A 22,147-nucleotide genomic window follows, 5' to 3' on the forward strand; every position below is an offset into this window, starting at 1 on the left:
CCATCCTCGGTCCCCACCAAGACTTAAATTTCCGCAGCTTGCCCTTGCCTCCGCCAGTTCCTTTGCTTTTCCACCATGTCGCTCATCCCCCCTCCTCGCCTTCTTGGTCCGTTCGTATCCGTCGCCGACACATCTGCCCTTGGTGATACTGTGCTGCGATGCATCTGTCAACTTGATGCATTAGCTGTCCATCCTCCACGTGCTGAGGCCCCCTTTGCCGAGTGGGAGGCCTGGTGCCACGAGTTAGCTGGGTCCTATGTGCATCGCTATGTCATTGCTTTCCTTTTGCCTTACTAATCTGAGTAATGGGTAGGCAATGCTGGGCAGCCTTCGTATGCCCGCAATCCGAGATGTCTGGCTTTCTGTGCTGGATTGGGTAGGGGTGACTGCCAATCCTGCCTGGTCCACACTTTGGGGTGACTTCATTCCGGCTGGCTTCCTATTCACCTCACTTGGTGTTCGCTCTACTGCCGGCACCATGCTGTCGCTTCCACAGGCTCACTCGCGCTTCGAGGACATTATCAACGTGATCCTTGCTGGTACTCTTACCTGCAAGAAGGCGCAGGTGCAGGTGGCTAGCCAGCTGCTGACCTTTACCGCAAACTGCACTATTGTTGACTGTCGTGACCCATCATTTCTTGGCTTCACCCATCCGCTCCTTGTTGGCTGGGACGCGGCTTTGTCTGCATTAACCGCATCGCTTTTCATGCCTTTTCCTGTTGCTCTTCCCTCTCTAGCCGCCACTGCTCCGAGCATTCCTGTGGAGAAGACCCACATTGCCGACACCCCAATGCAAGAAGACTTTAACCTAATTAAGGTGTCGCGGGACCAGGTTGAGAGCGAGCGTGAGTTCAACACTACTGTTGAGGGGGTGAAGTCTGCCAAGGAGGCGCGAGGCCTTAAATGTCCCTCGGAGGAGTCCATGCCTGGACCTTCCCCTCGTGTGTGCGTGGAAGGGGCTCAAGCCTTCCTCGACTACCTCGATAACATAGGCGGAATGTCCATCTGGCAGTATTACGCACAGTTTGGCAAACTGTGGGGTATCACTCATATGAGTAGTTCGACCTTTGCCGTGCTGGTCCGCTGCTGACTCGCTCTAGTGTACGTCGTGCAAGGATGAGAGTTCCTGCATCGTGATGCCTCCTGGCAAGGCTTGTCTGTGCTGCTGTATGAGCAAAAAGGGGTGTTCATTGAATACGAACATGGGCGTGGGGCTTCCTGCGGTGCTTTGCCAGTTTGGTACATTATTATCGACACGACGCTTGCACTGGCTGACTTTCTTTCACAGTTGACCTGCACACCATGCTAACCACGATCCAAGGTGGCTTCAACACGTCCGCTATTCCTCCCGCTGCCCTTGGAGAGATTGCAGATCGTGAACGCATCCGGCTTGCATGTGACATGCAGCTGACCTATGCCTGGTTCCTGGAGCCGGAGTCTTTGGCGATCAATACCAAGACCCTGGGTGGGCCCGTTGCAGCGGTGTTGTCTCCTGTCACCTCTGGTAGCACCGAACCCATCCTTTAGCTCTGCCGTAGCCCTGCCATAGTGGCGCGAGTTGGCCGTATGCCAAAATGGCGTTTGTACTGGTAGCTAGTTGTCCTTTTATTGCCTGCTTGTCTGTCATTGGCCTTGTACAAATATATCGTGTTACTGCCATGTCTCTTGCATATAGAGGCCTGAATGTGCCTTGCCCAATTGGCTAGACCATGCCGTGGTCAACCCTTCCTGAATGACTTATTCTTTGCGTGATCCTCTTGCCATTTCGAACTCCGCTACTCAGCCTGCATAACTGGGTGTGGATTGGCATGCCCGTCCTTCACCTCATTCGCCTTTCATCCATCATGACCACCCCTTCTCCTCTGAGTCCTCCAACAGCTGCTCCGTCACCTGTTGCTGTCGATACCCCCACGTTGGATTCCTCTATGACTGTTACTTCCGATCCTGCACTTGTGGCACCTTCGAAGACCATCGTGGCCCCCAAAGTTCCTCCCTTAGAGACTTTGGCCAGTGCCCTCTTTGACCGTATTCAAGACCTTTGCAGTAGCCATTCATTCAATGCTGCCGCTCGTGACACAGCAGGCCAGCAGTTGCTGGGTTCAATGGTACACCCTTCCTTTCTGTCACCTGCTATCCTGGCTCAGCGGAGCTGCCAGCATGTACTGCACGAGACTCCCGAAGGCCCTCTTTGCCTAGAACCCTTCCAAAAGGTCATTCAGTCAATTGCAGACCGTGTCTCTACTTCGGGCTGACTAAAGTGGGACATGGAGTTGTTGTCCGAGGGCCGCAAAGAGGCCCTGATGCAAGAGCTTGCGATGGTGCGCCTGACCGCATTTGGATTTTCCCTCATTTACTGATTCTCATTAGGTCGATTCTGAGCCCGAGGAGGCTCCGTGAAGTGCCCAATGCCAAGGACACCAGCAAGTTCATCGTTCATGAATGCCGTTTGAGGCAGATATCGTCGAGGAGATTGTCGACGGACCCCCTACTTCCCCAGAGTCTATTCCTGCAGATGACAAGATGGTTGACGCTGACGAGCCCCAGATGGATGAGTTGGAGGGTGAGAATGAGGTGGATCCTCCATCTCCGAAGCAGGTTAAACCTGGTACATCCTTCGTTATCCCCCGCCCTTTGCTATGCCTGACTTGGGTGATTATCCAGCACCTTCGATGGCCAAAACCCCTTCGTCTAAAACTCTTGTCGACACTCACCTTCACAATGTTACCGTGGATGCCATCGACTCTTAGGGCATGATACATCTTAAGAACAGCATGCTCATCTCCCAGAACCAGGTGCTGCAGAGCTGACCCTCCTATCGCGACCGCTCCTTGTCTCCTGACTTTCTCCCTCGGTGGCGCGCACCGCAAAGCCACTGCTTGGTACTCCATTATGCCTTTCTCTGACTGGCCCAACTGATTTGCCTTCTAGTGCCTTCACTGCTTCTGCCATGTCGAAGAGCTGTTACATGACGGAGCTTGAACCCATCTGCCGCAAGTGCGTGCATTCCAAGTCGAAGTGCCATTTCTGGGCCTGAAAGGGCATTCCCAATCTGCAAGACTTGAAGGGTTGGCTGCCCCTTCATGACTTCTATGAGCTTCAGGGCTGGCCCTCGCCAGATGAGCCTTCTCCAGAGGAGCTGCATGAGAGTCGCACGGCGTTCAGAGACTACGATGAACAAATCCGTGCCCTCAACAAGCACGGCGTAGGCGTAAAAGGTGCTATGGAGGAGCAGAAGGCCTTCCGCGAGGGCCGACATGTACCTCGTTGTATTGTTCTGATGCACGGCAAGCCGCCCGTACTCGGGGAGTTACCTGCCCATGGCCAGCTCTCCTTCCTTGTTGCTGATGCGGTCGTAGCCCCGACTGTCTCCTCCTCAACTGCTGGACCTTCCGCATCCACTAGCATTGCCTTTGGTCTTCCGGAGGTGGAGGAGGTTAAGCCCTTGACCACTAAGGCAGGTTGTGGTGTAAAGCGCTCGGGCTCTATGGAGGGTGAGCTCGATGCTCCTCCTGCTCGTCGTTCACATCGTGCTCTATATAACGCTCAGTCCAAAGCATCGTCGTCTGGTGCGTCCGTTAAGAAGGAGGTCAAGGAGGAAGTCAAGGAAGAAGTCAAGTCCGAGCTGGAAGACATCAAGCCCGCCTCATCCTCTCACTCCATGCCTGCCAGACGTGCCACTGCTACACCCTCTGGTGAGGTTCCGTTCGTCTCCGTCCCTCCAGCTCCATCCCCAACTCATGCTTCATCAGTTACGTGATCGGCAGCTGCTTCTGCCTCATCCAATTTTGTGGAATTTGCCGGTGTCATGGTCAACCAGGACATGCTGTCTGATGCCATTGCCAACCTGTTTCGTAAGAAGTGAGAGTGATTGCATGCTGGAGTCCATTGCGCTGTGCCTCGTGGTTACTTGCATTAGCCTGCCATGTCATTGTACAATGTAGTCTGCTTGTTCTGAATATAGTTGCTGCTCCGCATTAGTGTGCCCGTAAATCCTTTAAGAAAATGAGATGAGAGTGATCTGTAACAATATTCACAGTGGCCGATACACAAGAGCATGGCCAATTAGTCCTCTTCTTCCTCTTCTGACCCTTGCCCTGCTAAATCCTTACTTTCCCCTTCTCCAGGCTCTTCTTCTTCTTCCTCCAGGTTCCCGGATTCTTCTGCTTCTTTCATCTCATCTAGCCACTTCTGAGAGACATCCAATACTTCTTCTGGTACCGATATCTGCTTGCGCGCAATGAATGGTATTACTCAGAAGGCTGCCACTGGCCTGTCCAAGACTGCTCCATCGAGTTCTGCTAGTACGTAAGCCCCACCTCAGTTGCGTAGAATTACCACATAGGGTCCAATGTATCTGGGCCGCATCTTGCAATTGAGAGATTTCTCAATTTTCATGTGTCGGACCAGTACCAAGTCTCTGCGGCTAAAGTCGAAATCGCAGATCTTTGCGGAATGGTCCCTTTCGAACTTTTGTGCAGCTTCCCTTCTAGCTCCGTAGACGGCGTTATGAATCTTCTCTACTTGCTCTCGACGCTTCTGTAAGGCTTCAGCCCATCGCGCGATCAGCTCCGTGGTAGATATCATCGAAGTTGGTGGTGGTAGGAGGTAAGTGGCTTCAACTATGTCCATTGGTAGGATTGGCTGCATTCCTGTGACTGCAAAGTACGGCGAGCACCCCATGCGACGCCTTGTAGTAATTCTTTCGGACCAAAATACAGAGTGCACTACTTGGCTCCAGCAGTGTTCTTTGCCATCTGCAGCCTTAAACAGGCCTTGTCATACATCAAAGTGAGGCCTTTCAACTATTCCATTGGCTCGTGAGTTGTAACCGCTGATCTGAATGTGATTGACGTGGTACTTTTTGGATAGATGAGCTGCAGCTTTGACGAAAGGTGCACCATTATCTGTCACGAGCTCCGAGAGTGCACCCCATCGACAAAGTATGTCCTCGAAGATCCAGTCTGCCAGGGCCTTAGCTAATGCATGTGAAATTCTGGGTAGTGCATAAGAGAACAACGCCCTTGTACAATGTACTTGAACCTGTTGCTGGACGACATGTGCATTGTGTCGATGTAAATTTTGGCAAATACTGATGCCGGACTCATGACGATTGGCGAAATCGAAATCTGCCATACTTGTCTTTGCTGGCAGAGCAGGCAGCTATGCACAAACCATGCTATGTCTGCTCCAATATCCGGCCACCAAAATCATTCTCGGACCAGAGCCTTGGTCGCAAAGATTCCTCAGTGCCCTAAGTCATCATGCGAGGCTTGCAAGATGGCCATTTGCTGCTCTGGCCATACGACGACCCTATGCACCCCTTGTGAATCCTTTCGCCATAACTTGCATTCTCGAATAAAGAAATGTACCGCATAGCGTACGACCTTCTCGTATTCTTTGTCTGTCCAACTGGCAGGTCTTTGCATATCTCCCAGCCCTTGGTAGACATGTTTGACTAGTAGGTCTGACTTCGTGGCTCATTCAGATCGTGGAACATTACTATAGCCATCCGATGGGCTCGAATCTGTGGTGGGTATAGCCGGGTCGGAGCTGGTCTGAACTTGTGTGGAAGACACAAAAATCAGCCATAAAGTGCTGCGTATATCCTCCCCACTAAAATACTGACTATCCCCAGTCAGAAGTGTGTGCGTGAGTGGATGAGAGGAACTGAGTAAGACGCAGTGCATAAAACCGTGAAGTCGGTCGATCCAGTCTTTGAAGCCATCATCGTCCTCAGTAGGCGGCAAATCATCGGGCTGGACTGACCTCCGAGATAAGCCATCTGGACCATGTTTAATGCTGGGGATGTGGACCAGCTTAAAGTGGAACAGTAGAATGGACATGATCCACCTGTTAATGCTTGCGCTGGGGGCGAGATCTGGGTTTTGAAGCATTCCCTTGATGTATCTGGCATCAACTTCGATGATGAGGTTTCGGACACCAATCAGATACATCTTCAGAGCATGCAGCATGCGATACAGTCCATAAAGCTCAAGCTTGGGTTGAGAGAATCGACCTTCGTGAGCATTAAGCGTGATAGACCCAAAGCGATTGTAGTAGCGCTTCTTTGGGTCTTCCTCTGAGCATTGGCACAATTGGTACCCAACCGCTATCATGGACATGTCAACGGCTAAAATAACTGGTGCATCCGAGGAGCAGTTGATTGCTCACAACGCAGGAGACTGCAAGAGAGCCTCTTTGAGATCTGCCATGGCCTGGAGTTGATCCTGGCCAAACTCGAATGGTACACCTTTTCACATAAGTTGGACCAGCACATGCGCACATTTGGCAAAGTTCTTAATAAAGATCCTTGCCACACCAATAGTGCCTAGAAATGCTCGGACTTCTGATAGGTCTTTGCAAGGTCCCCAATTGCACACCGCTGCAACACATGATTCATCTGGGAGTCGTCCTTCTGGTGTGCATCGGTGGCCAACAACCATAATCTCCGGGCTGCACAGCGCTAACTTTGTCCCCGAGAATGTGCCGCCCACGTACTCCATGTGTTGTACTATGCAGTTGAGGTTCTGAAAATGCTCCCAGATGAATCTGCGTATGCCGGAGTTCTCTGGAATTGTCTCGAACATCCCATCTGACTGCTTGTACTGCGAGGCTGGCCCCTTGACTGGCACATCATCGATGTAGGGCACAGTAAACTCTGGGATCTCTGATTGAAGAATGTACGTGATGTCATCATGAAAGATTGGAACTGAGTTCGTCCAGCCCATTGGCAAGGTTATAAGTCGGAGTGCGCCGAAGGGGGTCTGAAATGTTGTGAGGTCTTGGGAGGATTCTGCAATTAGCCGTTCATCATAGCCGATGTATAAATCCAGCATTGCCCCACATGCGCATCCTCTGAATTGTTCGGTGAGGTGCTCTGGGGTTGGGGTAACTCCGAATTGTTATGGCATTAAGTGGTTCTAGGCTGTGGACCAAATGCAAGGATTTGTCATCCTTCTTGACCACACAGAACCAGCGTGATCTGTACGAGCTGTTTGAGGGCTCGTAGACTCCTGCGTCTATCTTCCGTCTGATCACCGCACAAAGTTCTCGATAAATTCCTGGGGGTATTGGAATGTTGCACTGAACCCAGGGCTTGTGTGGAACCACTGGAAAGTCAATTGGCAGAAAGTACTCAGTGTGAAAGCTGCCTCACTCTAAGTCATCCCATGCGAAGGCCCTGTTGTGAAGACACATAAATGTATGCAAGAGTGCTCACTCGTCTGGCCATAGAAATCCTCCTGAATGTGTGGTCCAGGGCCATCTTGTGTTCTAGCGAGTATCTGCTGGTGGGCGTAAACTGTGGTGGATGCGTAGGTAGTTGTGATAACATGGCTAGCAGGTCACCCATGATGGAACGTATGATTCTGAAAGATTCTGGTACCATGGTAAGAACTGGTTGAGTCTTGAGTGCAACGGGCTTGTACTTCTTCTTGGTAGCTGCGAAGCTTGCTGACGGAGGTTTGCCTGATTCGTGGTGATTGGCAGACGTGGGTGTATCAAAGGATAGAGTCAAGATTAAAGCTTGTGTATGCGAGGCTTGTAACGTAGAGATGTGAGGCGAATCTTGGCAATAAAGTGAATCGAGAGCTTGTACAAATTGTGTGGATGCTTGCAAATATCTGATTGGAATAGCGGTAGGGTCAGAGGGTGTGATCTAGGTATATGTGATGATTTCTGGCTGGAGCTGGGCATTCGCTTCGATAACTAGGGCCAAACTGTCACTTGGGTTGTCTATACCCTCCGCTAATGAAAACCCGACTGGTCCATGTCCTTAGGTCGGTGAAACCGTGGAGGTCCTCAGCATATGGTTGGAATAGTCGTGACTTGGCCTGAGTTTGGGCAAACTATCGTGACCGTCTGATCTTCATTGAAGAAGTTCCTAACCACGCTCTTGGTTAGAACATCAAAGGGTCTTCCAAGTAGGATATCGTAGGCAGCAGTGCAGATAACGTGAATCTGCAAATAAAGCACTATGTTGCCAACTTGGAAGGGAATATTGCACACTAGTCCCAATGATTGGTCGACTTCTCCATTAGCTGATTGCATATTCAGCTTGACTGTTGGGTTGTAGATGAGCCCCAATGCATGGCAGACATCTTCCGACATTGCCACTATCTGACACCCCGGATCTAGGATCGCTTCTACCCGCTCTTTGTTATCCACCAAAGCTATGATGGAATGAAGCGAATGAGAATCCTTAGCCACCACCAGCTGTTCTGGGTCTCCATGCTGGTGTATGTGTCACAGATACGTGTCATAAGGATCTGGGACGATCAAACCATGGGGCTGCAATGGTTCGCCGTGATACGAGAGTTCGCCAATCTGCGCCGTGGTCCCGTTCATGAAGGTCTCTTCATCAGCTTCCCTATCACTAACATAGAAGTCCCTGTACTTGGTGGATTGACTCTCCTTGGCGTGCAAGCTTCTCGGTATTTGTTGCGAACATCCGCTGAAATCGACAGTAATTCCTTGAGTGAGATAGCTATCATGGGATTTTTCATAGATCTCTTAAAAATGTCATCAGAGAGCTGCGGCTGATAGACTGGGGTGGTAGTACGATAGGCCGGGTCTCTGTTCTGAGGTCTCGGTGCGCCCGAGGCAAAGTTACACGTGGATGGTGGCACATAGGTAGCATCCCTGGCTGCACGATAGGGATGTTCTGGCTCCTTGTCTGCTTCCGGCGTAGTGGCTGTAGGCTGTAACGTAGATGATGTGGTTGATAAAGCAGCTGTAGGCACTGTACTCATAGTGGGCTGTGTCTGCGTGACTGGTTGGCTAACTGACATGGGCGGAGATTGACGAGTGTTTGCATTCGATTTGCGCGGAGGCATGTATACTCCATCGAATACTTGCTTTGTCTTGCACAACGAGTATAACTCTTGTTCTAAGGCATGAATGCGGTTGTCGGCCCCCAAGGCAAAGGTGCTATGCTCCTGAGGGGAGACTTCAAATAAGTTTGTGGCTGAGATCGACGCCTGCGTCTGTGCAGTGGACTGATTTCTCCTATGCCATTCGTAGATTCAGTCACGAATGGTTATACCCAGAATGATACGTGGGATGAAGGATCCGTTCAGCAAGACCACCTTCCCGGCAGAGTTTTGCATACACTTGCCGGACTTTATGTCCTCCTCTACATGCTTGCAGGTGCCTATCATGCCCCCTGCTTCGCCACAATAGTGACAATAGCCCATGCTGTTGCCTCCACTACTTGTAGTTGGCTTTGGCACTGCGCTAGCTTGTATGCCATTCCCCTTTGGCACAACTCCAGTCACCGCTGCTGTCAACATTTGCACAGACTTGACTAGGCTCTCGATGAGTAGTGAGATGTCCTCTGTCTTAATCGCAGGTTCTGACTCTGACTTCACTTTGCTGCTACCGGCGACTGCTGGTGAGGGCGAAGTTCCATGAAGGACAAACTTTGCCACTTCGTAGATCTCGTTGACATCGTATGGATCATCGGGATAGTGGTCCGGCTGCTTTAGCTGAAGTCGCTGTGATATCTGACTCCATAGGTCTGGCAGGAATTCTCGTGCAAATGCCCGGTTGCGCTCAGAATACGAAATGCGATGTTTGCCTATGAGGAACGTAGTAATTACCAAGAATTCACGATGGTAGGCTCCAAGTTCCGCAATGCTATGGATTCCCAGCCTTGCTCGCTCCCCAATGAGCATGTCCATATCTCGGACCTCCTACTTGCGCTCCATATCTGCGCCAGGGTACAGTCACTGTACTGCTACTTTGAGATCTTGGACGTGCGCTGGACATCTGAATATTCTTCCAAGCTTTCGATGAGGTCTGCTACGTCGATAGTGAGGTATCGGCAAACCCAGCGTTTCCTTTCTGTTTTATCCGTGATATTGCAACGGGCAAATAAGATTTCCAAATTGTCAAAGAATCGCAGAAGTGTGCGCGGATGCTCTGGATCGAACGTAGGGGCTGTGCGATCCCCTCTAAATGGCATTTGGCTGACGGTTGTAATTGTAGCTGCCATCGTGTACTGGGTATGGTGTGTAGGTGGCAAACTTTGAATGCGAGCTTCTGCCTCTTGAATCTCGTCTAGAAGTGAATGTCCTTTGGAGATAAAGTCGTCTAAACCTAAACTTGGTTCTGACGCAATGGACGAGGGCTGATGGATGCTAGAAACGTTCGAGGATACTGGAGATAGTGGACTTGATTGTCTGGAGTTGGACGGTGCTGGACTGGCTGTCCGAGAGTTTGCCACTGTGGCTGGAAAGTGTTCCCTCGGATCATAATCTGCAAGATACTCGTGTCCTTCATCTGTGCGCTCAAATCCTGTTCTCTGATACTTCTGTAGCCTCCTGAGTCTCTCATTGAAGGAAGTAAAAACTTCTTCTGACATTTCGGATATGGCTGCGAGCATTTGCCAACAACGTCAATGATTTCTAAACCTTCAATTCTTCAACCCCTCACGGTGGGCTCCAGAAATGATGCGTCCATGGAGCTCCTGGCCTCGTGCTACTCCAACACTAATTCAGGGTCCGCTGTGTGGGGTGTATGTGGGGGGCGACTTTGGCGAGGGTTTGCTGTGAGCTGGTTTAGTGACTTGAAGCTACTGGCAATAGGGATGGGTAATGGGTTGGTAATGGACTGGGGTAGTGTGCAGGTGCGGCCAACAATCGTAAGATTGGCAAATGATGGTGTGGGCAGCCAATATCGAGCCTTGGAAAAGGAACTAGGGTTGTGTGGGAAGGAAAGGCTGTATTTGAAAGGGGCTCCAAGCATGGGATTGTCGGACTTGATCGCAAATGTGTTTTGATCGCAGCGAGGTGGAGCGGAGCTGACCGTATATGAGATGCTGATCGGAGGATGGCAGGGAAGCTCGGTTAAGTCCGATGTGCGAAGATCCTTGGGCCAACTACTATATTTGGGATAAAACCCATGGTCTAAGGCTAGAAATGGCCCGGAGCTGATCAGAAGTGCGATATTGTCGCAAGAAGGCAGGTCGGACCTGATCGTATATGTGTTTCTGATCGGAGGGCGTCGGAGCGCCGGTGTCTAAGCCAATGAGAGCGAGGCCTCAGACAGGTTCTGAGGAGTCCTGGAAATGTAGGGCTGAAAGGGGTAACTGAGTGATGTAGCATGGGAGTGTGTTGAAATATCTTCGGTTGCTAGGTGGGCTGGGCCTGATGATATAATAATGACGAAGTGCACTGTGATTGGTGCTGGGACTTAGCTGAAACTGTGAGAATGTGCCTAGTGACCGTAGCTAAGGCAATAGAAAAGAGCTGCTGGCCAAGAGATGAAGTGCTGAGATGTAGGCTGTGGGCTAGGAGACTCGAGCTCCTCCCAATTCGATTGTTTTAGTATGTACATGTGGTAGGCTTATATACCGCCCTAGCAGGCCACCACCGAGAGTTTGCCTGCTTGGGTGATTAAACTAGGTATGGTAAAAGAAAGACTGAAACGAGTAAGATATTAGCTGAAACTTGCAACGTAATTGTGTTCCTGTTTGAAATACCGGACCAGACCGTTAACACATATCAGAACATGTTTCACCCATGCTGACTTGGCTGGGCAGTCTTCGCACATCTTTGCCATGATGGCAGTCCTTTGCCCTGGTCTTCTGGGTGCCTACTGCCTGATGCTGTTGCTACCGCTAAGTCCACCGAGCCTTCTTGCATTCGGAAGTGTCAGCGTAGCTTCAGGATGGCCGAGCCTTCCCACGATGCTTTATTTCCACTGCCTCGTGGTGAATGACTCCCACGGTGGCAATAGCACGGACCGGCTCGTCGCCTTGCTGGCCTAACTTTGCCAAAATCGGGGTCATTCTCGTGCTTCTGTCAGTCAGCCGCTCTCGCCATGCATCAACGTATATAAAGATTAGCATGTAGAGGACGAAACTTCAGATTGTTTCTCCTCATCTACCACTGTAGCGACCACTAAGCTTACTAGCTCCATCATATATCTATCACCTTTCCATACACTTGCTACACAGCTAGTAAGTGTTAGGCTCTTTAGCCACTTTAGGGATCAGGGGGATCAGGACGGCACATTCTACGTGACCGCTCCTTTTTTAGTCTTTTTGATCTCTTGTTCAGCATCGCTGTGACACAACTTCTTTTCCCTTCCACCACTGATTGGAAGGCCCTTTGCCTTGCAATCAAGGGTGAGAAGGTAAGCGCTATTTCGGACAGCCTACTCTGGGTGTCCGAAGTCATTTCCAACGAAAATTTTTCTTTCAGGTCACTATTTCACCTGAAGATGCAGTGGCCACCCTCTGGGTGCCACTCATCATGCTAATTGGTTCTGGCATAGGAACCATTCATGGCAGTGAGTCCACACTCCAAGCCCACCTGCGCCTCTCGGTAGGGGTATGTACGCTGACCCCACTCAATGCTGAAGCGTTACTTATAGAACTTCAGATTCTACTTAGTACAGCTGGAGGCATATACATGTCTTCGACATCCTCGACATCATCTATAGTGATATGGTATTAACTCCTCAAGGGAGGTGAACCACGAATGTGGTATTGTCCAAGGCCTCATCTTTATCCATTATGTCAGACGAAGGTGAAATTCTTGACCTTACTTCTTCACCAGAGTGGTGAGGGTTTGAGCTGGATCTCGAGCCCATGCTCGGAACAAAGCTATGGCTCAATTCTGGGACAACATCAGTAATTGCGGAGTCAATGGGGTACTCACCATTATCAGAAGGCCGAATGCCTTCAACGCTCATTGAGCACCTAACCTGCATGGTGTGGCCATGTGCCATTTCAGGTAATGGTCACACACAATGAACTGAGGTCAATTTTTGATATCGCAGATGTGATAGTGTCGTTACAGGGCCAGAAGAATGAGTTGATCAGACTCAATAGTATCCAGGCACGAGCAATGAGAGCGAGAGTTATAGAGTCAAGCGAGTCAGTCTTATACTGTCAAAAATATGTGACGTTCGCAGCTACTTTTGGTAGTTGGTGGCATCACACGAGCGAAAGCATCACATGCAGGAAGAGACAGGTTATAGGACTCTGAATTTTCAGTAATACAAGCACTGCTCTTTACATGGGGTTTCGGGCCTTTATTTATACATAGAGCCTGTAGGTAAAACTTAAGGGGTTCAAAAGAGCGTAGGGAGGCGAAACGAGTGAAACATTTGAGTGTGGGGTGTGGTTCAAAAAGGAAATAGCTCAGCCACAGCTGAAACGGGGCTGTGGCTGAGGGAACAGATGTCGGCGCTCTGCGGAACGCGCCGTTACACACACGTAGGGGCATATTCAAGATAATCAAAATTTTCGTTGAATTAACCCCGGCTATTGGCGTTGAAGTCACTGTTGCATATCTCATATGTGCAAAATCTGACTCCGGAACCTCACTTGGTAGATTTTTGTTCCTTTGTCGCTGCTAGCGCTTCTACGACGCTGTCCTACACTTGTAGAAGCTTTGCGCGTGTAGAAAGCTCGAATCAATAAGCCAAAAAAGTCAGGTAAGGCAAATAATGAACTTCAGATGGTGGCGAGTCGCACATGCGTCCAGCAAGGTCGAAAAGTTAGTATGCGAGGAATGCAAGTTACAAAGCTGTGCATCAGTGTGTAGAAAGTCCATGTATACGAGCGAAATAAAACCTCGAGCTATCAGAAAAGGTTCAAATATCAGCTTTTAGAACTAGTAGCAAAAGCAGCACACGAGGATACCAGTACAATTCCAAACAGACCAGGGAAATGGATGACAGCGGTGCACTTGAATCGCAGAAGCCAGACAAAGGAGACACGCAAAAATCCCGGCGCAACATCATCATTGACTGGCTGAGGTGTGGCGGCGGATGTGGCACGGTCCTTCTGCCCTTCGTACAAACCAACCCCCCCCCCCAAACCAAACTTCCAAAGAAAGGTTGTTCGGGAGGCTGACTATAATCCAGTCACTTGGCATTAAGACTAACCGGAGAAGTCGTGCGCAGCAAGTTCAGAACGAGCAAATAATTGTACACAATTGATACATAGAACCTATTAGTCCCACAGATCAGCGTGAAGCAATACACGGGGTCACTCGTACAATACAGTCTAAAATTCAACGACAGCGGACATTGTCCTGTATGTGATCGTACCAGGGTCGTGAACCGCTTGCGAGAAGCACATGATGCAGCGTCATTAAGGAAGCCATCAAGAACGATCAGGGCATATCGCGCCTGTAGACCTCCGCATGCCCGTCGTCTTCGGCGTGCCAGTCGTCTTCCACATGCCAAGGCACCTGAGCAACTCCAATAGCGTACTCTCCAAGGATAGGGTCGGAGTCCAGCGAAGTGGCAGGCGTAGGATGCTCGATCTGCATAATGCTCTCTTTGCCTCCGTCTTTCTGCTGATCCGTGCTGTATCTCGCGAGTGGTGCGCCGGAATTGTATGTCAGCTGAGGCAAAATCGTGCCTTTTACACTGCTTGTGGATTCCGAGTGAATGCTCCGACGCACTGAAGAAGCGCATGATCGATGCGATGAGGGCATTGCGACCAATGCGGAGACTTGCAGCGCGCGGATGGGAGGCGAGCGAGGCCTGACGCACTGCGAATCTGGAGAAGTGGCAGGCTCAAGGGCTCGAGCGCGCCGTATATCACGGTATGCCAGATATAGAGAAACGGAAGGGAGGTAATCGACCAAACGATTGTTCGGTCGGACGTTGAGGGTAGCTTCGCCAGTAGTGGTGCCTGCTAATAATGGAGGCTTCGTGGGCTCACGAACGTACGTCGCGGAGAGAGGCTTGCAGGACAGTCAACACTACTCCTATAGCGGAGCGTGGTATTGTGGGCTGTGCTCACCACCAAGTCCGACCATCTGTACTTTTCCTCCTGTGCAGTCTTCATGCTGGGAACAACGTCCCATATTACAGGAGTTTGCGAGAGATTCTGCCCTCCAGTAGAAAGACCGAGATTTCGCCGTATTTCAGTTGAGAGACGACGTGATCCGAGGCCGCACGCGAGGAAGAAAAGGAACACCCCGACGAAGGTGAGGAGAAAGACGAAGGGAAGGTTGCCCTCAGGCATATCGCTGTCGCCATCGTCAGTGGCAGTGTTGTTGACACTTGAAGAGGTAGTGGTGGGGTAAATAGATGCACTCGGGTAGCTCGTGGTGGTTAGCGTGGACATAGGCATAGACATCGTCATAGGCGTGGTCATCGACATTGCGGGCGAAGCCGTGACGCGTCAGATGGGGTTGAGTGCTGCTCAGACTACCATAGAGGTCATTAAAGGGTCATGAGAGGCGTGCGAGGACGGGTGGCGGCAACGTGAAAGCCTGAGAGCGGGGAGGACGACGAGGCCTGCATCGACATGGGGCGATCACACGATACGTGACCAAACTAGCCTCATATTATGCGAGCAGATGACGGTGAGAAAACGGCCCTGGCCTCCTTTCCTGCACTGACGATGAGGTCGACGAGGAGTGACGAGGAAGAGAGTTGCCTAGGAGCAATATGTAGGCCAAGCCCACTCACAGCCAAGGCCCAAGGCCCAAGTCGCAGCAGCTTGCCTCGTCCCCCGCGCTCACGTGACAGATCAGCACGTGACAGATCAGGAGACCCCCAACAACTTGTCCATCTTCGCCATCTCGCTCTCGAATGGAACTTCCAGCTGAACGGACAAAAAAGAATGGAGTGTGATGATCATTATATGGTAGTGTTTCTTGCTTGTGAGCCATGACATTCCCAATTCATTGAGTCTAGAGTCCCTCAATTAGAGTGGCACCGCCGTTCCTATGATCTTGAGTGCCCTTCCAGACCCGTGAGTAAACTTCCATCCACAGTCGTCACCATCTCTCCCAAAAAATGCTGAGGGCGATTCCATTCCAGACAGAGACTGGAACCCACTTTGATGAGAACAAGGTTCAACGCTTCCGCGTCTGCATTGGTATCTCGTTGACAAGAGCTTTCGTGAAGACATTGTTAACTTGACGTATCGGACTGGATGCTGTATTCATGGTTCAACTAGCGATGCCTATCGCCGTGATAGTGCCCGATGTGGCTCGACAATGTCTGTATCGTGGACCCACAACATGCAACAAACATTGGACTGCCCGTTGCGGACAAGCTGTCACAATCATGGCAAGAGATACTGGAAATACATGGTGGCAACAGAGGCGATGAGTCGTTGTTATGTTTTGAGATTTCTGGCAACATTGGTTTAAAATGTCGCGAGCCTGTCGAGCAGACTTCCTCTTCCCGAATCTCCGTAATGCTCAAATAATGTACGTACCATTCCGACTTCTTGCCTTTTGCCGCTCACTAGAATGGTCAGATCGCATCCGTGCCGAATGAGCACGGTCAAGCTATTGCAGTTCAGATTCTAACAGCACCCACAGTCGGCGAATCTCGACTGCCATTTGAGCTCTATGAGCGAATCATCGGATATGTCGCTGGTCTGACGGAAAGAGAGGCCCGTCAAACGCTGTTTTCCTGCGCTTTAACCCGTAGGGCGTTCGTTCCGATGGCTCAACTGGTTCTTCTAGAGAGTATCCGCCTGAAGGATCGCAGAGAGGTAGCCCGTCTGCTACGCAGCATCAAGGCACGGCCGTCGCTCGGCAGGCTTGTCAAGGAAGTCGTCATACACGAGCCATGGGGCGAGGGTAATGCCCCGCATATATTGCAGTTCGCGGCAACGTTCGCGAAGTGGTTTACCAAGTTGCGATAGCTGCACCACGCGCACCTCTCCTACCTCTCGGCCCCGTTAGATTCGAGTTTGAATGCAGCATCGTCTTCAGTCAATTGCGACCAGCAAATGTACACCTAAATTACTGACCTCCTCATCTTTGATTCTGCAATACATCCTGCATTACTTACCTCGCGTAGATAGCATTATGATCCAGTGACATTATCACATTGTGAGTGGATTGGCGGCTGTATTCAAAATAATACGTGTCATCTATGAGCTACAGGTATGTGTGGCAGCGTTCAGGATCAATATTCCCCAACACAAGTCTCGACGCACAACAGGTCGCCATTCGTGATGAACAGGTACTACCACTCTTTTCCTACATTCCTTCCCATCTCCACACAAGCCCCCACACTCACGCCGCCCACACCTGCACCCACAATCTCCGCCCTCTCTCCCCAGTGCTCCCTTACCGCCGCACGCATCTCCTCCATTCTTCGCTCATGCCCCACCGTCGGCGCCGGTATGCATCCCGCATGCTGGTGTATCCTTACGAAAAGCGGTTTCGGCAGCGGCCTGATCTCACCATCCTGGTTCGGAGCCAAGTGCACCGCGAGTTGGTGCAGCAGTCGGTCGATGAACGTGGGTGATTGGAGGTTCGCTGCGGACGCTGAGTACGGCCTGCCGAGTATGACGGTCACTTTCTTCACCTTGTCTGCTGCGGGGCCGCGATCCTGCTCTGCAAGCGAGGAGGAGTCGAAGACTGTTCCGAGGATGCCTAGTTCGTTACCTCGTGAGTAGTCGTATGGAGGTGGAGGTCGCGGGATGAGGTAGCCGAACCCTGGTGGATACAGCGGTCGCGAAAAGACAACGGGAAAGATGAGGTTGACGACAGTGACAGAGGACGAGGGAGAGGCTGTGAGATGCGGGGGTATGGATAGGGCTGACGTAGACGGTAATGATGACGCCGATGTCTCGAGCAAAGAATATAGAGAGGGCAGAGGAATGGAAGATACCAGATGGGAAACTGAATGTACACGCCCGGAGGCTGTTGTGATCTGCTCGGCGAGAACAACTCTACGGTTAGGTCTGCCCAGCACGGACACATAGACAATTCTGCAGATGCCTCACCTCGAAATTATCGCCTATCTTACTTAAGCGAGCCGCACCGTCGCCTTTCACGATTTTCACGTTGCCTTTATTCCAGAACGAGTTCTCCAGCGCCCGCACCATCGTCTCCATCCCGTTTCTGAACGAGAACACGCTCACGCCGTTCATGAGATATGGCACCGCGCCCACATCGTAGTATTCCTTCAGTGTAGGGTCTTCCTCCCTCGATCTCACCTTCTTCCCCGAGTCAGTCGAGCCAAACGCGCTCCTGATCGCTCCTCGAACGACGCTCCCTCTTCCTTGCCGTTCCATCTCGAGCAGCGAAGGAAATGCAGCCTTTACACTCAGCTCCCGCGCATCCGCCGCATACACCCCATGCACGAGCGCGCTGCCCAACGTCCGCGCAAACTCCCCGCCAAAGTGGCGCATGAGAAAACTCTCCAGAGACTCGTCATCGTCCGTCGATTCTGTGCTGTGGGTACCGACTGGCTCGTAGGGATTCAGCAACCATACCAGTGCTGATGTATGCGATGAGTGTACTTACCAGCCTTGTATGTGCTGCCCACTGCGTCCTTCACGATTGCACGTATGAGAAGCCGTCCGAGGGGAGAAGCGAGGAGGGCGGGGAGGGAGGCCGGAATGAGCTCCAGTCCTCGAGTGCCTGGAATGTGCAGGAAACGGTTCCGGGCGGCGGGTGCGGTACGAGGGACGGTGATGAGGGAAGGGGTCAGGTTGAGGAGATTGACCTAGCGTGTACAAGCGGCTCAATATATGCTACACAGTGCACCAGGAAAAGTCCAGGCAACCTGGCTGCAATGAGCACAGAATGAGTGCATGCAAATAACACGCTTTGCAGCACCCCTGCATGAAAGCTGTCTGTGACAATGCGAAGAGATCCTATATCGTGATCCCTGTCTTTACAGACGCGTCTCTAGCACGGAGCTGACGGAAGAACGCGCATATATGCAGGTTATGCAATAAAACCTGACAAATCTTTACAGAGACACGTCTGATGCATAGAATATCCCAAGGAAATAGCCGTTTAGGATGCTATCTGGGCCTGAGTGAGCTTGAAACAGCTCGCCATCCTCAAAGGGCACATCAGATGGCTGTTGACTCCCCTGCTTCTGACCTAGCCCCATCTCTCAAAAAAGCCGTGGAACAGCACTCACCAGCTCAAGCACAGCCAACGCATTCGGCCTCAACGTCCTCGGACCCGCCTCCAGCAGCACACTTGCCTCCTCCGTCCGCCCTGCTCCTCCTTCGACCGCTGCGATCGGTACGCGCACCGGCACGCGCTCGCTGCGCACCCATCCGCCCAGCCGAGGCTGCCTCTCAAGGAGCGTGATGCGTGCCTTGGGGAACCTTCTCGAGAGGTGGAACGCGGAAGAGAGGCCCGTGAGGCCGCCGCCGAGGATGGCGACGTGCGTCGGGGGCATCGAGGGTCAGTCTCTTTTGATGTTGCTTTCAGGCTGTCTCGTCTGTGGCACTCCTATATAAATATTGTACTAGTGCCTGTTGAGATGAAGCTGCTTTGAGGGCTAGGAGAGTGAGCGGAATAGGACAGAGACGATTGGTCCTTCAGCTCACGCGATTGACGCAAAGACGGAGAGCTTCGGGTCGTTCGATGGCTCCGAAATGTGGGCCGACATGCGTGCTGTGCAGCCGCCGAAAACTGATCATGAACGGCGAGCGGAAGATGCTGAAAGCTCAGGCTGGCCACACCGACGCCGTGTACACGATGCATGGGGGATTGGGTCAAGTCACGCTCATTTTACTTTCTCTTGGGATCGTCATCGCCTCCTAGCTCGCTAACGTTCCGGCCATCATTGCTCTCCAGATCGCGCATTATGTAAAGCGGTATCTTTAGAAACCTGCTGCTTTAATGCTACTGTGCAATTACTCGTCCCCATCAAGCTCCTTGTAGTGCCTAAACAAGCCCATGCTGAACTTCTGTCTCCTCCCACTCGCGATGTACTCCTTGATGCCATTCTCGCGCGCCACACGTTTGTGCAGCTTGAACACATGGTCGTACTCTTTACTTTTATTGACCGCGGCCATCCGCTTGGGGAACGCAAATAGCAAGCCATCCATAACCTGGAATGCCCGTCCAGAGTCAAAACCTCATTGAGGAGGCCGAGATGCAGTGACGTACATGGAAGAGAACTAGATCTGCTGTGGTGGTCTGCTTGCCGATGAGGTATGTCCGTTCACCGTCGGCAGTGGCGGGGTTCGTGGTGAGTACGTTCTCGAAGTGGGCGAGGAACTTGGGTATGCGCGATGCACGGAAGTCTGCAGCGCGCTCGAGAGCCGCTTCCTTCTGCTCCTCGTAGTATTTAGAGGACGCGATTGGGTGATGCACGTCATGCGCCTATAGAAACACGGCCTCTCTCAACGACGACGAAACTGGTCAATGTATACGCAAGAGCGCGCACCTCGTTGTTCACGTCCAACGCCGTCAAGACCAGCTGGTTCACCGCGCTCCTCTCCTCCTCCGCCTTCTCCCGCTCCTCCTCCGTGAGGCCCTCACCCGTCGCGAGCTTGCTCCCCAGCGCGCCCGCGAGCCCGAGCTTCGGCGCGATGTGATTCAGGATGGCCGGTGTCTGAGAGATCGTGTGGCCCGAGGGCAGCTCGAGCATCGGAGGCGCAAAGTGCGGCGGGTGGCCGACTTTGGACGCGTCATGGATCGTCGACTCGAGCGTTTCGGGGTTCAAGTTCTCCGTATAGGGTATGCCGGCGTATTCGAATGCGAGCCGGATGTATTCCCCGCGTCCGGGGATGCCTGGCCACTGGGAGAGGATATTGTGAGTGTGCTGTGCGGGAGGCAGTCGGAGCGACATACGTAGTATAGCGTGTAACCTGCATTGCGAGCTTTCTTCTCCGGGGGTGACATCGTGCTAAGCAGTCGATTGAGTCGATGAGTAGAATTCCTTGCGCGTAAATGAGAGAAGATTGAGGAGACAGGATATGTGCAAGGCCTTGTGAGCGTCGTATGGATGCTCGCAACGCGTCCGAAGCGTATGAAGACAACCATGCGAAGTGAACGTAGGCCGGAATATATCTTTCGGACTAATGCGGGCCGTGACGTCAGTGGCATCAGCGTGCTTATGATCTGCTTGTGATTTGCGGCTAGTCTCAATAAGCACGCTGCTCAGTGACGAATACTATACCCACCATCAAAGTGAGTCCGACTCCGTATTCCCTAGTGACTCGCTCATTTGCTTCTCACCGTTGTTGCCCGCTAACGTCTCTCACATCACGATGGTGTCAAGAATGATGGATTCATAAACCAAGCAGGGTATACGGTCCTATAGTTCTGGCCCATCGACATGCACAGGGAATTTTGTTCACCCACTCTAGAATCAGATCTTTCCTAGTAGGAGGTTCCTCAGCATCTCCCTTCCTGTGACACGGACGGTGTGGTATAATGACCAATAGTCCAGGGTGGACGTAAGGACGTCCATCAGCCCGAACGGCAACATGAGCGGGATCCAGCCTGCACATCAACTCATCGTCAGCATGCATCCGATCAAGCGGAAGGAAACGAACGACCTCTCGCGTATTCCAGCGCGAAGCACCCCTCGTGCATCTTGTACTGCTTGACCTGCCCACGCTGGAGGTGGTGCACGCTCCCTGGGCCATAACGCTCCATCTCGAGCTTCGGCGGGGAGAACGCCCACTGCTCGCCGACGAGGATGTTGAAATAGTCGTCCGCGGTGTGCAGCCCGGTGTGGCCCTCCGTTCCGAGCGGCGTGCCGAACACGATGAGGTACTCGGTGATGCTCGCATGGATGATGTACATTGCGCCCATCGCGCCACCTGCGTTGTTCAGCACCCACTCGGACGTGTTTGTGTTGAGCGCAATCACGGAAGAAGGGTACGTCGCGGAGAGGTTGGACACGATGTAGGACACCATGAAGTCCGTGTCGCTGGGTGACGGCGCGGCCGAAATCGCTGCCTGGGAGAGCTCATGCAGGTATTCGGGAGTGAACACGTAGAACCGATCCTGTGAGGAGGATGTGGTCAGTGACTGGAACAAGGCAGGTGCTGAGCACGACAGTACTGTCGCCCTCCAGAAGACACATACTGATCTGCAAAATACGAACCTTGATGCTGTCCAGCCAGCTGTATACTGCAAAAATAATGCCCAGAAAGATGGATCGTAGCAGCCATTTCTTGAGCCACGAGCTCTCGCGTTTGCTGCTGTTCTTCGGCGCGTTGGCCGTCGCCGTCGCGGAGTCCGGACGTCCCATCGTTTGTGGGTCACGAAGGAGAAAAACAAGTTCTTCTACTCCTCGGTCCTGGGGTTATGAATGGGGATTTGACCCCAGCGATGATTGCCTGTATGCCCGGTCGTACGACGCGCGTGGCAGACGCGTCTTGATCGAGATCGATACGCGTCGAGCGAGTTGAACCGAGCGTGTCACGTTTACAGCCAAACCG

General features: G+C 51.9%; 8 protein-coding genes across 8 annotated transcripts; 3 read left to right on the forward strand and 5 right to left on the reverse strand.

Annotated features, from left to right (window-relative positions):
- Positions 1-334: 334 nt before the first annotated feature.
- Positions 335-1,527, forward strand: LAESUDRAFT_718099 (uncharacterized protein; the record flags this gene model as incomplete). Its single annotated transcript, XM_040907395.1, has 3 exons — positions 335-1,078; positions 1,101-1,239; positions 1,289-1,527. The coding sequence occupies 3 exons, from the start codon at positions 335-337 to the stop codon at positions 1,525-1,527; spliced, it is 1,122 nt and encodes a 373-aa protein (XP_040758231.1).
- Positions 1,528-1,844: 317 nt separating this feature from the next.
- On the forward strand, positions 1,845-3,862 carry LAESUDRAFT_718100 (uncharacterized protein; the record flags this gene model as incomplete). The annotated part of the gene is made up of 6 exons (XM_040907396.1): positions 1,845-2,210; positions 2,259-2,318; positions 2,452-2,720; positions 2,929-2,998; positions 3,038-3,692; positions 3,765-3,862. The coding sequence occupies 6 exons, from the start codon at positions 1,845-1,847 to the stop codon at positions 3,860-3,862; spliced, it is 1,518 nt and encodes a 505-aa protein (XP_040758232.1).
- A 200-nt stretch (positions 3,863-4,062) lies between these two features.
- On the reverse strand, positions 4,063-4,629 carry LAESUDRAFT_764565 (uncharacterized protein; the record flags this gene model as incomplete). The annotated part of the gene is made up of 2 exons (XM_040913463.1): positions 4,063-4,224; positions 4,411-4,629. The coding sequence occupies 2 exons, from the start codon at positions 4,627-4,629 to the stop codon at positions 4,063-4,065; spliced, it is 381 nt and encodes a 126-aa protein (XP_040758233.1).
- Positions 4,630-13,899: 9,270 nt separating this feature from the next.
- Positions 13,900-15,441, reverse strand: LAESUDRAFT_732227 (uncharacterized protein). The gene is made up of 2 exons (XM_040910200.1): positions 14,768-15,441; positions 13,900-14,708 (listed from the first exon to the last, which is right to left on the reverse strand). Exons 1-2 carry the CDS (start codon positions 15,128-15,130, stop codon positions 14,130-14,132), a joined length of 942 nt encoding a protein of 313 aa, XP_040758234.1. The 5' UTR covers positions 15,131-15,441; the 3' UTR covers positions 13,900-14,129.
- A 520-nt stretch (positions 15,442-15,961) lies between these two features.
- LAESUDRAFT_753169 (uncharacterized protein) lies at positions 15,962-16,676 on the forward strand (the record flags this gene model as incomplete). The annotated part of the gene is made up of 2 exons (XM_040911763.1): positions 15,962-16,174; positions 16,232-16,676. 2 exons carry the CDS (start codon positions 15,962-15,964, stop codon positions 16,631-16,633), a joined length of 615 nt encoding a protein of 204 aa, XP_040758235.1. The 3' UTR covers positions 16,634-16,676.
- A 181-nt stretch (positions 16,677-16,857) lies between these two features.
- Positions 16,858-19,381, reverse strand: LAESUDRAFT_732230 (Protoporphyrinogen oxidase). Its single transcript, XM_040910201.1, has 4 exons — positions 18,877-19,381; positions 18,249-18,450; positions 17,726-18,189; positions 16,858-17,652 (listed from the first exon to the last, which is right to left on the reverse strand). Exons 1-4 carry the CDS (start codon positions 19,141-19,143, stop codon positions 16,960-16,962), a joined length of 1,626 nt encoding a protein of 541 aa, XP_040758236.1. The 5' UTR covers positions 19,144-19,381; the 3' UTR covers positions 16,858-16,959.
- An 80-nt stretch (positions 19,382-19,461) lies between these two features.
- On the reverse strand, positions 19,462-20,722 carry LAESUDRAFT_732232 (glutathione S-transferase-like protein). The gene is made up of 4 exons (XM_040910202.1): positions 20,547-20,722; positions 20,140-20,493; positions 19,860-20,075; positions 19,462-19,801 (listed from the first exon to the last, which is right to left on the reverse strand). The coding sequence occupies exons 1-4, from the start codon at positions 20,595-20,597 to the stop codon at positions 19,604-19,606; spliced, it is 819 nt and encodes a 272-aa protein (XP_040758237.1). The 5' UTR covers positions 20,598-20,722; the 3' UTR covers positions 19,462-19,603.
- A 220-nt stretch (positions 20,723-20,942) lies between these two features.
- LAESUDRAFT_688044 (C-8 sterol isomerase) lies at positions 20,943-22,068 on the reverse strand. The gene is made up of 3 exons (XM_040905978.1): positions 21,811-22,068; positions 21,257-21,710; positions 20,943-21,200 (listed from the first exon to the last, which is right to left on the reverse strand). The coding sequence occupies exons 1-3, from the start codon at positions 21,955-21,957 to the stop codon at positions 21,067-21,069; spliced, it is 735 nt and encodes a 244-aa protein (XP_040758238.1). The 5' UTR covers positions 21,958-22,068; the 3' UTR covers positions 20,943-21,066.
- Between the last annotated feature and the right edge of the window lie 79 nt (positions 22,069-22,147).

This window comes from Laetiporus sulphureus, assembly GCF_001632365.1.
Source record: "Laetiporus sulphureus 93-53 unplaced genomic scaffold LAESUscaffold_80, whole genome shotgun sequence".
NCBI lineage: Eukaryota > Fungi > Basidiomycota > Agaricomycetes > Polyporales > Laetiporaceae > Laetiporus > Laetiporus sulphureus.

Excerpts from the sequence above, each read along its gene's own strand:
- LAESUDRAFT_732230 (XM_040910201.1), bottom strand. The coding sequence starts at position 19,143 with ATGCCCCCGACGCACGTCGCCATCCTCGGCGGCGGCCTCACGGGCCTC. Across the intron at positions 18,451-18,876 it reads CGTTGGCTGTGCTTGAGCTG|GTCAATCTCCTCAACCTGAC; the intron begins GTGAGTGCTGTT and ends TGTACACGCTAG. Across the intron at positions 18,190-18,248 it reads GGGCAGCACATACAAGGCTG|TCGGTACCCACAGCACAGAA; the intron begins GTAAGTACACTC and ends CCTACGAGCCAG.
- LAESUDRAFT_732232 (XM_040910202.1), bottom strand. The coding sequence starts at position 20,597 with ATGTCACCCCCGGAGAAGAAAGCTCGCAATGCAGGTTACACGCTATAC. Across the intron at positions 20,076-20,139 it reads CGTTGGACGTGAACAACGAG|GCGCATGACGTGCATCACCC; the intron begins GTGCGCGCTCTT and ends GTGTTTCTATAG. Across the intron at positions 19,802-19,859 it reads CAGATCTAGTTCTCTTCCAT|GTTATGGATGGCTTGCTATT; the intron begins GTACGTCACTGC and ends CGGGCATTCCAG.
- LAESUDRAFT_688044 (XM_040905978.1), bottom strand. The coding sequence starts at position 21,957 with ATGGGACGTCCGGACTCCGCGACGGCGACGGCCAACGCGCCGAAGAAC. Across the intron at positions 21,711-21,810 it reads GCTGGCTGGACAGCATCAAG|GATCGGTTCTACGTGTTCAC; the intron begins GTTCGTATTTTG and ends TCCTCCTCACAG. Across the intron at positions 21,201-21,256 it reads CGCGCTGGAATACGCGAGAG|GCTGGATCCCGCTCATGTTG; the intron begins GTCGTTCGTTTC and ends GTTGATGTGCAG.
- LAESUDRAFT_732227 (XM_040910200.1), bottom strand. The coding sequence starts at position 15,130 with ATGTCGATGACCACGCCTATGACGATGTCTATGCCTATGTCCACGCTA. Across the intron at positions 14,709-14,767 it reads ACAGATGGTCGGACTTGGTG|CCTCTCTCCGCGACGTACGT; the intron begins GTGAGCACAGCC and ends CTGTCCTGCAAG.